We start from the raw sequence: 16,982 nt of genomic DNA, 5'->3' as shown, positions 1-16,982 counted from the left end.
GCAGCACCTGGAGGGTTCAAATTCAAACTTTATGAACTATTAGGGTCCAAATACACAAATAAATCTACCAAAGACTAATAAAAGTGGGTTTAGCAAAATATGACCCCTTTAACATTTAATCTGACAGAACCTATTCTTAGACTCTGGATTAGTTTAAAGATCTCGATGGTCCAAATTGAAGTTGTGCTCAGATCAAACCTGAAGCACTTCTCACCTCGTGTTACTCATGAGAAAATAACATCTGGATCATTTTTGCAAGATTTTGCAACCTGTGTCAGCCTCGTCCAGCCAGGGACCATATCGACATGTCGTCCATTTATGTCTGACATCAACAGGAAACCGTTGTCCTGCTGTATTCACGTTGTACGAACACAGAATCACACAAATTGTTGTCGCAACACTGTAATGATAAATAACTGAAGAGACAATGGACAAGGAAAGTCCAGGGAATGTTGGACCAAATCTCAAGGGAAAACACCACATCTGAAAAACATTAAATACTGTTATAAGACATCAAATGTCAGCATTCACCCTCTTCTACCACTGTTACTGTTCAATACCAGGGGTAAATGAATTGTGTCTTCTTACCTGGTGAAGTGTCTGAACACACTCTAATGTTGGACATACATGAACATTAAGTTACTGAAAACCACAACAGTTGAGTCAGTGAAAAAACACGAAGCTAAGTTTACCTGAAAATCTGAAACATCCAGCTAAAGAGATGCGTGTTGATGCTAATTTAATCATTGAGGGTTTGTTGGTCGAAGTGTTTCAATGCTAACGTTACCAGTTTTGTCTCAATGCCAACGTTAGTGATTGCATTTGGATTCTACATTACATCAAGTTTCAATGCTGACATTAACATTCATGATTCAACGCTAATGTTAGCAGTCGGTGCAGGTGTGGATCTCACGGTTTGTTTATGTGTGCGTCTGTGTTTATGTGTCTATGTTGTGGTTGTCGGTCTCTTTGTGTCTTCAGAGTCTGAAACATAAATACATGTTTGTTTCTTCGTTTTTCTTTAAAGTGTGTGTTTACATCTAAGTCCATGTCTCCCTCAGCAGGGGGCGCCATCCTCCTGCACAAACGTCTCTAGACAGGTGAGTGACACCTGGCAGGTTGTGAAGCCCCGCTCCCTTCCACTGCTTGGCCTGCAATTGGCTGCGGCAGCTCAGACGGACGACTCACGGGCCGTTTTTGACCTCAGAGCTCCGGCCCGGCTCAGGAAGGGGAAGGTGGTCCCGAGGCAGCCAGATGCCACGGTGAGACCCAGACTGACCCAGGCACAGCAGATGGACCAGCCGTAGCCGTGATCGACGTCAGACGGAAGACCGTAGATGAATGGAGGGTTCCTGGAGAGGTCGTAGGTCACACTGGCAGCGTATGTACAGAGGGAGATGGTGCAGAAGATCCCTGAGGAAAGACCAGAACCAGGACTGAGGAAACTACACCCAAAAAGTCATCCAGGTGTGTTATTTAAAGTCATCCAGGTGTGTTATTTAACATCATACAGGTGTGTTATTTAAAGTCATCCAGGTGTGTTATTTAAAGTCATACAGGTGTGTTATTTAAAGTCATACAGGTGTATTTAAAGTAATACAGGTGTGTTATTTAAAGTAATAAAGGTGTGTTATTTAAAGTCTTCCAGGTGTGTTATTTAAAGTCATCCAGGTGTGTTACTTAACGTCATATAGATGCATTATTTGCATTATTTATTGTCATACAGGTGTGTTACCTGCCATGAGGAACAGCAGTCCGGACACGTGCTGCGTCAGACTTTCCTCCCAGAAGAAACCGACTGAAACTACGATGCTGCCACACAGGAGGACAGCCGCTGCCATCCCGAGGAAACCTGCCGTGATCCGACGCAGGTCTGTAAAACAGGTCGAATCCAAGTGAGTCGTTAATATGCATATTTGGTCAACCATGACTGAAATGGTTAAAGGATCTGATCTTGAATCAGACCTTGATTTATTATCAGACAGCATAGATTATTGATTGGCCGCTTAAGACCCAATGACAACAGGACCTGAGGTGATTCATCTGTGCCCTGTCCTGACCCCATGTGACCCCGGACCTCCTCCCTCACCAGTCTGGATGGACCTCCTCACCTCCACCAGATGTACCCCTCAGCAGTCTGCATGTACCTCCACCCCACTGCATCCCTGCAGACTGGAATTACATCATCAAATGGATGTCTGTCAGTCCTGGTCTCATCTACAGCCTGTCCATTCATGGGAGTGGATCTCTCTTCACTGTAGTTCTGCCCGAGGTTTCCCTTTTTCCCACTGGGTTTTTTGGAGTTTTTCCTTGCCAATAAGGAGGGTCTAAAGACGGTGGATGCCCGGGACATTAATCCTTTTGCTTCACCAACTGTTACTAACTGATTACTTGACTGTTTGTTTATTTTCATTGTATTTTTTTTAATCAATTCAACAATTTCTGTGAAGCCCTGTGAGGCAACTTTGTTGTGATATTTATTGGGCTCTATAAATAAAACTGAATTTAAATGATTATTAGTTACAGATTGTACTGGATGATAAATGACTTTCTCATTTTTCCTGCAGCCTTTCTTGCTGCTTGTCACTCGTCACCATAGAAACGTACCATGACACTTTTATGTAACATGGACCGTGGGGGGTTTGTAGGAGATGGTTTCCATGGCAGCACTGTGTGTTTCCTGAGTCTACATATCATTACATTTCAGTTTATGTGGTATGTGTCTTTGTGTGTAGCATGTGATGTGTGTGTGTACATATAAGTATACGTGTGTAACGTGTGATGTGTGGGTGTACATATATGTGTGTAATGTGTGATGTGTGGGTGTACATATATGTGTGTAATGTGTGACGTGTACACATATGTGTGTAACGTGATGTGTGAGTGTACATATATGTGTGTAATGTGTGATGTGTAAATATATGTGTGTAATGTGTGAGTGTACATATATGTGTATAACGTGTGATGTGTGGGTGTGCATATATGTGTGTAACATGTGATGTGTGGGTGTGCATATATGTGTGTAATGTGTGAGTGTACATATATGTGTGTAATGTGTACTGACGCAGCAGATGCCATTCGTCCTGTTGGATTGTCCTCGTCAGGTTCAGAGGGATGTTCCGCAGTCTAATTGGCTGAGAGAAATGGTACTTCACAGCAGTGCAGCGATCTGCGATACCTACAGGTACACAAACAAACACACATAAACATGTAAATAAACAAACACATTGACGTGTAACAAACATGATGAGGTCTGACAAGGTCGGATGTGGTCTGACTTTCACAGTCTGACCTCCAGACCTTCACGTGTCATGATGACCAGTCAGACCTGCAGAGACCAGAACTCAGACTGGCCCATGGGTTTACTGTGTGTGTGTGTGTGTGTGTGTGTGTGTGTGTGTGATGCTTTGTGTTGTATTTGTGCATCATTTTGGTCCATATTATTCTGGTGTTGGTCCAGTGTGTTTGTGAAGTAAATACTAGTCCACATGTGCTTAACTGTACATCCATCTGTGACACATCATTCATAGACTGTGGCTTCATTTGTCCAACAAAGTTTTACAATAAATCCAAATGTTTTTAACTATAACATAACTCTAAAGCATTTGTGGAAATTAGGCTCAGAGTCTGGACAAGAACATCCCAGACTTATAATTATTCTACACTGTCTGAACCAGGCATTTCATGGCATTATTTACACTAAATAAACACAAATTGTGCAACATAATAAAACCAACACCAGAGAATCACTGTCCACACACTGGAATAAGCAGGTTGATGGGAACAGATCGCAATGCAACACTGAAAAACCATGATACAGTGATTGACAAAACATTTAAAACAACTATAGCTGAGGGGGAGAGTTTTGATCGAACTGTTATTTATTGACATGTACTTTATCCGTTCAGACACTTAGGATTCCCACTTGAAGAACATGGATCCGCTTCAGAGACAGTTTATGAAATCATAGACAAACTGTTTTTCTGCTTCTCACATTATTAAAACTAGAACGGCAACTAATAAGTACTCTTACTGTCGATGACTATTCTCACCATCAGACAAAGAGTTGTTTGTCAAATGTCAGAAAATGGGAAAGAATCACCAAAAAGATGACATCCTCAAGTATCTGGATCAGTCTAAAACTGTCCAGTTATGACCACAGAAGCACAAAGGCACCAGAAAATATTCACATATGAGAAAATGTAAAATTGTATTTGACTGATTGAAAGAACTGTATTTTACCTCTTCCTTCACATGAACTGGCATTAAATTATCACACATTTACTGAATTATGGCGATATTCTCAGATGTTGAAACCCTAACTAGGGTTGGATCGATCCGATAGTAGGACCGGATATCGGCTCTGATGTCAACATTTAGCTGGATTGGGGATTGGTAAAAGCAACCAATCTGTAAGACCAATTCTTGGAAGGGGGGTATACATGTAGACCATACGACCGTACAAAGTGAAAGCGAAACTTAATTCTTACTTAATAAGTCTCCCGCTCTTTTGCTGCTCATTTTAATTTGAGGGGGCAGGATATTTGTTTAAGGGGGGCATTGCCGACCCCTAGAATGGGGCCCACTTACCACACCAGCAACATTTCCACTGATAAGGTTTTGCTGTGGTGCACCCCACCATTGGCGCCTGCAGTCATACGACTGTACGGCTTGCGTGTACCTCGTGAAATTAGAGAGAGAGAGAGAGAGAGAGAGAGGTGTATGGGACAGACACTTATGGGCACGTAATGGCTGATGTCAGCGCAGTAGACGAAATTGTGAGGTACGCATGGGGTACTTATTGAATAAGTAGGACTGAAACCGGCCGACCCACGCGCACACCAAGAGATCAATTCCACAGGAAACACTGCACCAATCAACAATGATATCAGATCGGTATTGGTTATCTACCAATACACAAGGCATTGATATTGGCATGGGAACTGAAAGAGTCAGATCGGTGTATCCCTAACCCTAACCCTAATCCAGGTCCTCAGGATCAGATGGTTGTACATGTGATTGAAGGTGAAGTGTCTGTGATAAAGCAGATCTACATCACAATAGTTTTGTTTCTGTGGAGCTAAAATCCAGGATCAGTCCTACCTGATCCCACGGTAACTGAAGATGTCACCTCATGATTAAATATTCAATGAGTCAAACTTCATTCACTTCTGAAGAACCATGGCAGGAGGGGTGAGGTTAACTGCAGATGTTCATGACACATTTGGTTTGTTCATTGTAAATTAAGTGGTGTTGGTCGACAGGTTGTGGATGATTTGGAGCCAAATGTGTGGACATTAATTTAACATCCATGTCAGATGACCTACGATGCTGTTCGCCTCTACTCTGCAGAGCTGCTCAATTACACATTTTTACCCTGTAAATTATCTGGTTTATACCTGTTATACAAACATAAATACTAGAGCACGTAACCTGTAAAAAAAAAAAAAAAAGAAGTATAAACCCAGTCTGTAATCAGTCTAAAACCAGTTCAGAACCTGTCTAAAACTAATGTAAATCCAATCTAAACTTAGTGTGAACTCAGGCTGTAACCAGTCTAAAACCAGGCCAGAACCAATGCAAAACCAATCTAAACCCAATTTTAACTCAACCCTGTAAATTTTCAGGTTTATACCTGTTACACAAACATAAATACACATAACCAGTCTAAAACCAGTAAAAACTCAGTCTGAAACTAGTGTGAAACCAGTATAAAACCAGTCTGTAACCAGTCTGAAACCATTCCATAACCAGTATAAAACCAGTCTGCACCATTCTAAACATAGTCTGAACTGATTGGCAACTGGTTTCCAATGTAAACCCAGTCTGACAGCAGTCTGAAGCTAGTGTAAACCCAGTCTAAAACCAATCTACACCCAGTCTGAAAACAGCATCAACCCAATCTGAAACCAGTAAAAATGCAGTCTGTAACTAGTTTAAAACAAGCCTATGACCAGTCTAAAACCATTATACACCCAATCTGTAACCAGGACATAACCAGTATAAACCCAATCTGAAACCAATCTAAATCCAGTGACTAAACACTCTAAAACCAATGTAAATCCAGTCTAAAACCAATCTACCCAGTCTATAACCAGTCCAAAACCAGTCTGCAACCACTTTAAACCCAGTCTGAATTTAATCTAAATCCAATATGAATCCCAATCTGAAACCAGTAAAAGCAGCTATGAAACCATTCTAAACCCAGTCGAACCAGTATAAATCCAGTTTGAAACTAGTGTAAACCCAGTCTGAGAGCAATGTAAACCCAGTGTACACGCAGTCTGAAACCGGTCTAAACCCAGTCTGAAAACAACACAAACCCTGTCTGAGGCCCAGTTTACATGACAACACTCTCGGGTGAAAACGACAAAATATTTTATCAGATGTGCCTTTTGTTTAGATGGCAATGGCATTTATGGGGGTTGAAAATGCAAAAAAGTGAAACCACCTTCCAGAGTGGAGATCTTAAAAACTCTCCACTCCCATGTCACTGTCTAAAGGGTTGAAAACGCAAAACTGCGTTTTCTTGTTGCGTAGAGTTTACATAACAGGCACGCTCCAATACAGGAAAACAACATGTTGGATTATTTCCCTGCGACGGACCTTCAAGTTGCTCTAGCCGCTCTAATTTACATTCAAGAGTCATTTCAGCAATTGTCACAAAGAGCAGAGAAGACACATTAACTACCTGCAGCACATTATTGATGCACCAGTACAGCAGAGGCAATGAGACCTGGGAGGACAAGTGTCAAGGATGATGGACAAGACAAGTTTAAAAAAAAAAAAAAAAAAAAAAAAAGATGCAGTTGAACATGTACATTGGTGCCTTCAGACGTACGTCCGTACAAGTGATGAGTGGGTTACCTGCGGGTTGGGTTGGGGCAGGTCAAAAAAAGTCACTTTGAGATACAGAGGTCACTGATCTATACAGAGAGAGACTGGTAAGGTATACAATGTATTTATGTGCATGGGGATGTTCACGAATTCCGAGACTGTCAACAGTTCGATTCAGGTGAAAGTTAAGGCTCCCACAGAGTCGGGTATACTGTGCATGTACTGTGAGCAGCGTGAACTCTGCATTTGCTTTGGGTCTGCCTCAAGTACGCGCGGAAGTCTGCAGAGTCAAGTACGCCCAATTCTGTGGGAGGCCTTTAGTGCCAATATAGGTGTACGAAAACTCAGTCCCAACCTGCCTGTTATTTCATTTACAGGGTCGTCCCCCTCGAGGATGAATTTCCTTCAGCAGAAGTAGGGATGTAAAAACCATAGGGGGGGTTGATCCCCCCCCTCCCCCAACAAATAACACCCCGCTTACTTCTGCTGAAAGCCGGCCCATCCTATAAGCGAACTAAGCGGTTTCTTAGGGCCCTGCAGCCTACAGGGGCCCACACAGTTACTAGGGGGCCCACATTAATAAATAGCAGTAAAGCAGTGAGACCAGGAAGTTGACTGTAATGTCTACACTCTTACAAATAACACTTTTATTTTGACAAGTCGCGAGCCGCCGAACTGGTCCACCAAACCCCAGATAATGGTCAGAGCATGTAAAGGCCCTGTTCTGCCTATGACTTATAGTCATGGTGTCACTTCAGAAAAACAAACATGAATGTACAATACCAGATAAACTATTGCCACACCCACACACTCACCTAAACTCCCATAAACACAATAACCCCATGAATCCCTGCACGTAACACTGAACATAGAATAGAACATAGAATGTCAAACACCCACAGAGCAATGCAGCAACATCCCTACAGCCCGTCACATTAAGTATCATTCCGTTTGATTTGTAGATGACCTTGCAACTTCAGACTCTGTATTGGGGGTATCGGAAGGCCTTAGAATAAATTTCCTGTATCATTTTAACTTAATTTAATTAAAGGTTGGCGTCGTCAGTAGGCCTATTGGCTAGTGGCATGGAGGGACAGAGCAGAGCTCACGCAACTTGTCCAGGTGCAAACCAAAGTTTCTTTTATTTTTTCTTAACCCAACATGCAGGGAAAAATATTTACAATAAAAGACACTAGTAAAAAGTTAAAATGTGCTATCAGTGTACAGCATCCTCGACGTCCAGTCCAGGCAGCATCCCCACAATGAAAAAGGGCAGCCTTTTATAGGCTGCCCTATCCCCCAGCCTATCCTATCCTGGCAATACAGGTAGGTTTCTTATCCCCCAATTAATTATTTAAGGATTAAAAATTCCCCAACAGTTCCCCCATTTACAACACAAAGAACATATAAAAATATATACTTTATTAAATCCACCATGAACAATTTTAAAATATATTTAAGATAATTTTAAGAAATCCTTCAATTAAAACACCCCTGCCAATCCAGAACCAATGGTCCCTCCCGGAACCTTCTTAAAGGTGCTCCGGCACCCAGGGGACTCTTCTGGCTGGAACACCTGGGACCAGACACAAGAGACACAGGTAAGTCAATTTACACAATTACCCCATCCATCTACAAATTTACCAACTCTTTTCCCTCCCTTTCCAGAACCTATTGCTGCCAAGAGCGACACCACAAACAATAAACACTAGTGATGGGTAGATGAGGCGTCATGAAGCGTTTCGACACATTGCCAAACTGTATTGATACTGTGTCGATACTGTGTCACTGAATACTGACACCTGCTGGACCTTAAAAATCCCTACAGGCAACCTCGTTGACAGACTCAACTGACACTGATTTGATGACCTAGTATATACAATAATATAATTTGTCATTGTATTTTTTATTGTATTATTTCATATCTTCATTTAAATTTAAAATATCTGATATTTTCAGATACAGTCAATAAATAATGTGAACATGTATCATAAAGTGAAAATCTAAGTGAACGTGTTGTGAATGAGGATGCTTGTGGACTGGAATATACATATACATATATGTGTATATATATATATATATATATATATATATATATATATATATATATACACATAAAATTTTATTTTTTTAAACAAATTTTTATTAAAAAAAAAAAGTTTTTCCAATGTTTTGAGCTTGATGGTTAAAAATGAAGTAAAGAATAAATTAATAGGAATTATCAGTAAAGCAACTGTGAGTAAGTTGTAGAATGGCTGTATACCTGAGTTTATCCTGGGTGTATCTGGGACTTCATTCTCATGCCTGGCCCTATAATGCCAGGTGCTTTTGTTTAAATAGGAAGTTTTGTCGAACAAATGCAACATTTAACCTGCAGAAAATAATATGAATAGTAAACTAAGAATCACTCTAAAATGAATTTGAATTCAGATAGATCAAGTGGAAACTCTGAGAGGAACAGGATGAAACAAGGAAATTAAAACAAATACTTTATTTTCCGATATGAGATTAAAATGGTCCCACACGGCGGAAACCTTTCTTTTGGCTTGAGGCTGCTCCATAATTCTTGATGAATTTCACGATCAACCGCAAAAGATCAGAGATTCTTTTGGCAGATGCATCCTGTTGACAGATGTGCTTCCTTATAAACACAGTTTGGCGCGTTAGTGTCAGTTCAAAACAGTTCCTGTATCGGCCACATGACTTTCTCAAAACAATACGCGCACCGACACGGGGCTTTGTTCTATGAGCTTGACGCATGCGCCGACGCATCGGTGTTGCTGGACCCATCACTAATAAACACTTTAAAACATAATGTGTGTGTCTTCTTATCCTGTAATGGACTTGCTACATTACAGTTGGTTAAAACTTAACAGTGTGGACTCCATCTCGAGGTAGCATGGCCACAATGAGACTTCAAGTGAAAAGTACCAACTCAGAACGTTGGCTTTCCCGCATTTCACAACAGAGAAAAAAGAGTTAACAGAACTGTTGTCCCTTGCATTGAACCCCAACTTAAAGAGATAAGTACATCTCACCAAATTGTTTTGGAGCACACAACTGACTTGCTTTGTTGTGCTAACTCACACTGTTGCCTTAAATGTCGATAATTTATATTTTCAAGTTTTACCAACTTAAAGGAACTGTGAGGACTATCATGGAATCGGTGGTGTTTTTCTGGGACAAAGACTCCACTTCCCATGAGCACTAACAACTACTGTCGTAAGGGCATAACTCTGGCCAAAGCGTTTTGAAGCTAATGAAGGAAGAGCGGATCTTCTTTACAACTCTGCATTTCTTTTATCAAGACAACAACTTGCAGGATGCAAAGTGACGAAGCAATATATTTATTTGTGTTACATAGCGCTATTGTTTGAAATGAGACAAGCAAACTTCATAAAGTCAATTTGTACCGTAGATTGGTGTCCAGAAGGTGAGCAGACTATCGGTTTAACATTGCTCGCAGATCGGTGCTCTAAGATGTGTCCCAATAATATAAATTTCCACTAGCTTTTCCACAAAGTATTCAACCATCTTCAGTCATTCAACATCTTCAGCATTATTAGCAGTTCAGCACAAGCTGCTTAAGCCTTCTGCATTCACAGCACAATTTTTTCAGAAATTGCTAGTCTACTTTTATTATTGTCTTGTTCCCAAAGGGCAGTTAAATATCCAGGCCCGCCATGAACATTAAACTTTGTACATAGCCATTTCAGTCTTGCCTTATGAAGCCCTTAGTTTGTGACTGAAACAATGCTCGAAATAAACCATATTACCGATGCCAAAGAACTAGCCATGCAGCTAACGCAGAAGCATTTACTAAGTGTTTGACTGAGCTACCAATCAGAGGTTGCGTTAACCGAAAAGATTCCGTCATTGACAGATTTTTTAAATGACGGAAAATTCTGAAGGCCGTCCATCATTTTGACAGATTAAAATAATGAGGGTAATCGACTGTTAACCTTTCCTGCTCGGCTCATCCGACCGTAGTCAGCGAGCACAGGGGAAATTTCCTCCAGGGCAGATGTCAGGGTTAACTCCTTTGCCAGTAGTGGAAGACAGCAGCTTTTATTTATGCACAGTATATCGATGTTAGAACACTTTTTACTTCTGTCCCTCTTACACACTCATACTCAAAACTGCTGCTCCCTCACCTTGCTCGACCACTCACATCATACGCACACACCACACACCGCTCTCGCACTTAAAGGAACACACACACACACACACACAAACACCAATCTCATAACACTACCAAAGAAAGTTTTCACACATCACTGTGAACAGAACCTGCTGCAGGATCACTGGTCTGTCTGTGAGCAAGGCATCAAACATTCTGTAACAGCATCCAACTGTATAGAACCAACAGCACCACTGTTCACAACTACACTGAATACAACAGCAGTACTGCAGTCACATGGCTCACTGTTAGTTCACCTGTAGTAGACCCCCTGTCCAGTTAGTCCACCTGTAGTAGACCCCCTGTCCAGTTGATGGTGAGTGTGCATATTATATTAATCAGTCAGTGTCCAGTATTGTGTTGTTGTATGCTGACTTTAGCCAAAATTAGATGCTACTTTGTTAGCGCAAACTGTGCAGACAGCAGAATCTCCTTATTTTCAAAAGCCCAGTAAATGTGATGGCATTGATAAACACGGTGAAAAAAGAGGGACTGATGTGGTGAAGGATGACGGACAAGCAAGGAATACACCAGTTCTGATGGCATTTGGTGTGCTATATGTACAAATTTTCTACCTTTCATGCGTTATTTGATGGCATGTAAATTTGTGCGTAGATCTCCGGTTCACATAACCTGAACTCTAACCCTCAAGTGCATGATAACACACCAATTAAAAGTGGCATATATAATTATGTGAGCCATGATATCCCGTTAGTTTATCAGCCAGCAGCAACTACAGTTGCTGCATCACTGAGATGTTTTTGAACATTAAATACTACTAAATATATCTCTTTATCATTAAAAATAAAATTTGAAATGACGGATAATAATATGACGGAATTTTTACAACCCTGTCCGTCAAAATGATGGACAATAAAAATATCTAGCGCAACCTCTGCTACCAACAGCCACTACGCTAAAATACAATGTCCCAATGCATATGTATAAAGAACAGAAGCATTCTATACCTGTGGAGAGGGAAGAGGAACAACTCTAGGTCTGTTTTCATTCCTTTTAACTCCCTTATTTCTCTCCACTGAAAGTAATGCCTAAGTTTACCCGTGGTTTAGCCCATGCTCTATCACTGTCCCGTTTAGCTTTCTTCTACTTTTCTGTCCTTTTTCTTTCTGCCAGTCCTGCTCCAGTTCCAGTGTCCACCATTACAACACAATAAATCCAAGAAATCCCTTTCTTCAGGAAAACGGACAGATCTTACACCTCACTCATTCAGCTAACTCCCCACTGCTAAACTTTGCCGGTCGGTGTGGTGTTGTCATAGAGACGTAAGTCTGCCATAAATCAGTCTGGTCCTGTCCGACCTGACCAGGGAAGCTGAGAAATAGCATTTGGAAATAACCTATTTTGGTGCTGATAATCTCATTTTAAATTGCGGACACTTTTTCAAGATCACATAGAAAGTCATCACAGGACCTTTAAATAACTGTATTAGGCAAAAAAAAAAAAAAAAAAAAACAAGTTGGATTTTTTTGCAGTGTAGTCACTCATTAAACTATACATTGACATATACGTAAAAGTACATGTTGAACTATATGTTAGACTACACATTGAACACGTACATGTTAAACATGAAAAGTACATGTTGAACAAAGCGTTGAACTACATGTTAAATTGCATGTTGAACAAGAAAAGCACTTGGAGAGCGCAGACCTCTGGCAAGACAGATCTGCCCCCCCCCGTGTTTGCTTGTTAGCAAGATAACTCAAAAAGTTATGGATGGATTTTCAGGAAATTTTCAGGAAATGTTGATACTGGCACAAGGAAGAAATGATTAAATTTTGGTGGTGATCAGGGGTGGGGGTGGGGGTCCACGGCGGGGGGGGGGCACTGATTGGCCTTGGTGGAGGTCTGCACTGTCTTTTCTAGACCGATCAATGGGGCCCCCCCGTGGGCCCACCCCCGATCACCACCAAAATTTAATCATTTCTTCCTTGTGCCAGTATCAACATATCCTGAAAATTTCATGAAAATCCGTCCATAACTGTTTGAGTTATCTTGCTAACAAACAAACAAACAAACGCACGCACACAAAGCAAAGCGATCACAATAGAGGGTATGCACGTGACGTCACCGCTGGCAGAAGTCACTGCGGTTACGTCCACTGAGTGGCAGAAAGAGGGAGATGAGTAGCGGCTTTGGCTTGAATCCTGCGAAAACTTTAGAACAATCTAAAAAATGGGGAAGGGCTGTTGTGCCATTGATTGCACAAATAGATTGAAAAAGCACTCGGAGCTATCGTTTTACCGGCGACCTAAAGCCAAAGACAGAAGAAGCAGACGGATCGCTGCAATTCGTAGAAATAACTGGAATTCAGGCAATGAAACCTGGATTTGTATCAGGTAACATTGATTTATGCTGTATTCTTGCGTAAAATCGTACCTTAAATTACATATGGTTTTGGCTAACGTTCCTTCTTATTAAAGCTCTTAATGTTAGCATCTGTCATTTAGTTATGTTTCATAACTGAAACGTTTTTGTCTTCAATTGTGTGATTATGAACCTTGTGCTCTACATGATTTGTAAACTAGCTTAAACTGAGGCTAACCTAGTTTTCCAAATAAGGGGTAGTCTAGCACAAAGCTGTTGTAGCTGTGTTGGATCAAGTATTTGATGTTAACTCTACTTAAATATCCACAGTACCAGTAGATCATCCACTCACTTGGGTCAATATTAAGGGTTAAACAACAGTAAATCAGTAGCGAACTGTGAGCACTGCTGCTGGGCCTTTACCTTGGAAATCACCGCCAAGAAAATACATCTTCACTGACATAAAACCTCCAAAACAATAGTATGTTGAATTGAAAGCACTCACCAGCTGTAATCCTCTAATTAACGATGATGAGGATGTCAACAACTCCTTGGCTTTTGTATGCTTTCAGGCTTAGCATTGGGTATTTTCCCGGCGTTGAAATCAGGTTCATATAAATGTCAGGCATGATTTCCACCCACATATCAATGTTCGTAGACCACTTGTTGTTTGGTAGCTTGCATGGATCCATGTCGAGTCCAATTGTTTTTAATTTCATGTTATATTCCACATTTTTCCGGATCTCGCCGTAGTTACTGCTATACTCCGCCATGTTGAGCCAGTTTGTTCTTGCCACTCAGTCTGACTTAGAGGGGCGTGGCTCAGGGGGGAAGTGACGTATTTGCATTCCCTCTATACCTCCTGGTGGAGGTAACTATACATTGAACTACACATAGAAACTTCACATGAAAATGACACATTAAAATGCACATTGAATTAAATGTTAAACTACATGTTAAACTACATATTACAACACAAACGAACTAGGTCTTCACTGCCGTCACAAAAACATGACAAAAACACATGGAGCAAATTTGAAACATTTTAAACTGAAAGGTAATGCACATCACAGATTCACCTTAAACTGTACTGTGTATATGAACACATATGTACGTATGTGAATATCTGAGCAAACATGTACATGTATATATCCGAACACAATACATATGTATAGTATGTACACATACATGCACATGTATGTTCAGATATACATGTACAGACATATTCATATGTGTATGTATATGTCTGTACATGTATGTGTCTAGTTAAATCAGTTCTTCCAGGACGCTTTGATTCTTCATCACTTTACACAAAGTACTGATCGAATCCCTGTGAATTCCACCTTTCACCTCCATCCAATTAATGAAGGGTTTGTGTAAATGTGACCAATCGGTGTAGTTTCCAGTAAGTTTGACCAGTCAGATCAGTTGCTGATCATACGTCATGACTCACCTCTCCAGTTGTTTCTGACCTGAAGATTTAACTCTTTACATCTGAATCACCGTGTATTTGATTCATTTACTGTAGAACGTGAAAAACGTGAAAAAACATGAATTAATTTAAAATTGAACTCATTTAAAACTGAATGCATGATGCGTCACAATCAGGAACCCAGAGAAGAACCCACAGGAACATGTGTACAAGCACATATGTGCACAAGTATATATGTGTACATAAATATGACATGTGTACTTCATGTTATATTGACTGTATGTAAGCCCTGCCTGTGTTTGTTTAGATCCTGATGCGTTCAGGTACCTGTATGTACGTGTGCGTACAAACTCTATGAGGTGTTTGTGTTGTGTTCATGGGTTTGTGTATCTCTATACGCACTGACCCCGGTCGATGAGCTTGTCGATGTCCGGGTCCAGGCCCTTGAAGTAGCACTTCCTCCAGAGGCCGGAGTGCGTGGAGAACAGCGGCCTTCCGCACTCGGTCTCCAGGATGCCCATGCCCAGGATGGCCCTCCAGTTCTCCAGCAGCTCCTCCTCTCTGCTGCCCACATGCACGGGCTTCATCAGCGCCACGTCCCGCTGCCGAGCGCTGCCGCTGCTGGTATCCACCAGCGGCAGGTGGTAGATGGGCATCTCCCGGTTCTTCTGGTCGTTGGAGTCGGATCCGGTTCGGTCGCAATTGTCCTTGTGCCTGCGGGTGTCGGTCTCGTACCAGTGGTCGGAGGAGATGGCGGTGACCAGCAGCAGCAGTGACAGGACGCTGAGCACCAGGCTGACCGCGGACACCGTCACCGTCACCGGTCGGGCGCGCTCCATGGCCGGGCCAGGGACATGGACCGGGCCACTCCCGCTGCCGGTCCCGGTGCAGGTCCCGGTCCTGTCGCTCGCTCGGTTCCCGCCGCTGTTCCCGTTACTGGGCATCTTCTGCTGCCATCCTCGCGCTCGTCAGCCGTTCCCCGTTTGCCCTCGAGAGCGCGTTGTCATGCCGACTGACGGACGAACGGTCAGGGCGCATCAAGGTAAGGGTAAGTAACGCACACAGCACCGGAAGCCCTCCGAGCCAGCCCTTCAAGATAAAAGCCCTAGATAACGGACGCGTTTCGGTTAGTGCATTTATAGACATTTAAGGACAACATTGAGGGGATCACAGAGAACAGACACGACAACAACAATAAATAAATTAAAAAAAAAAAAAAAAAAAAAAAAAAAAAAAAAACAGCAACGACGACGACAACCACAACAACAATAATATTACCAGAGGCAAAAGTGACAAAGTACAAAAAAAAAAAAAAAATGTTTTTTTTAGTTTTCCTTTTAATGCACTTAAACCAAAAATATCTGGACTTTTTATGTCTGGCAAACAGGTTTTAGTTTGAATGCATTTAAGGTGAATTATACATTGGTTTTATCTGACATCATTATATGTCTGTTTTTAACTTCTTTGTTTAGAATGAATTTCAAGAGACACTTCACAGAAGTTATTTAAACTAAAACAGCACCATAATTTAACATAACAGAACAGCAGAAGAGAATAAAACTTCCATCATCAACCAATACAATGTTCATCATACAATTAATCACATTCTAAAAACCATCCTTAATGTGAGTTAAGGTGAGATTTAAAGAGAAAAGAAGTGAAGAAATATCTGTATAAAATCAGAATACTAACAATATTTAACAAGACGCAAATGAAACAAATAGATTTCAGAGTGAGAGGACCTGACAGAAAAATGGAAGAGAACCCTTCATGTCTGATAAATGTTACTTCTGTAAAACAAGTGTGTATTTAACAAACAAAAGAGGAATCTGGAGACTCAGCGCGGGTTGTGTGTTTTTTTTTTTGTTTGAGTCTGAGTGTAAACGTTAATTAGTGAGATGTAGCGTCTTGTTTCAGTGTGATTCTTTTTTTTTTTTTCTATTTTGGGATCTAATGTGGGGATGAAACACAAAACACAAAATGCCCAAAACACACAAACCTCACTCCGCGTGACTTTAGACATTTATGAGAAGTCAACATGTTGTCATGGGAACTATGGCTCCCAGCAACAAAAGTCCTATAAATCTGATCAGCCCATTTTCATGCTCAATTTTTGATCAGAGACGATTAAAACATAAACGTTAAGCAACAGAAACACAAGACGTTAACGTCAACACACTTACACAACGTCAAAAAAAAAAAAAAGTT

At 41.2% G+C, this 16,982-nt stretch overlaps 1 protein-coding gene across 1 annotated transcript; it reads right to left on the bottom strand.

Annotated features, from left to right (window-relative positions):
- Positions 1–20: 20 nt before the first annotated feature.
- tmem178a (transmembrane protein 178a) lies at positions 21–15,798 on the bottom strand. The gene is made up of 4 exons (XM_030152168.1): positions 15,181–15,798; positions 3,065–3,178; positions 1,736–1,873; positions 21–1,413 (listed from the first exon to the last, which is right to left on the bottom strand). The coding sequence occupies exons 1-4, from the start codon at positions 15,716–15,718 to the stop codon at positions 1,172–1,174; spliced, it is 1,032 nt and encodes a 343-aa protein (XP_030008028.1). The 5' UTR covers positions 15,719–15,798; the 3' UTR covers positions 21–1,171.
- Positions 15,799–16,982: the final 1,184 nt, after the last annotated feature.

Source organism: Sphaeramia orbicularis, chromosome 1, assembly GCF_902148855.1.
Source record: "Sphaeramia orbicularis chromosome 1, fSphaOr1.1, whole genome shotgun sequence".
Lineage (NCBI taxonomy): Eukaryota > Metazoa > Chordata > Actinopteri > Kurtiformes > Apogonidae > Sphaeramia > Sphaeramia orbicularis.
This window is presented reverse-complemented; position numbering and strand designations above follow the sequence as displayed.

What these genes read in the sequence shown, in the direction of transcription:
- tmem178a (XM_030152168.1), bottom strand. Translation starts at nt 15,718, where the DNA reads ATGCCCAGTAACGGGAACAGCGGCGGGAACCGAGCGAGCGACAGGACC. An exon ending in CGACAAGCTCATCGACCGGG is followed by an intron (nt 3,179 to 15,180) that starts GTCAGTGCGTAT and finishes GTGTACCTGTAG; the next exon opens with GTATCGCAGATCGCTGCACT. An exon ending in ACTGCTGTTCCTCATGGCAG is followed by an intron (nt 1,414 to 1,735) that starts GTAACACACCTG and finishes GTCTTTCCTCAG; the next exon opens with GGATCTTCTGCACCATCTCC.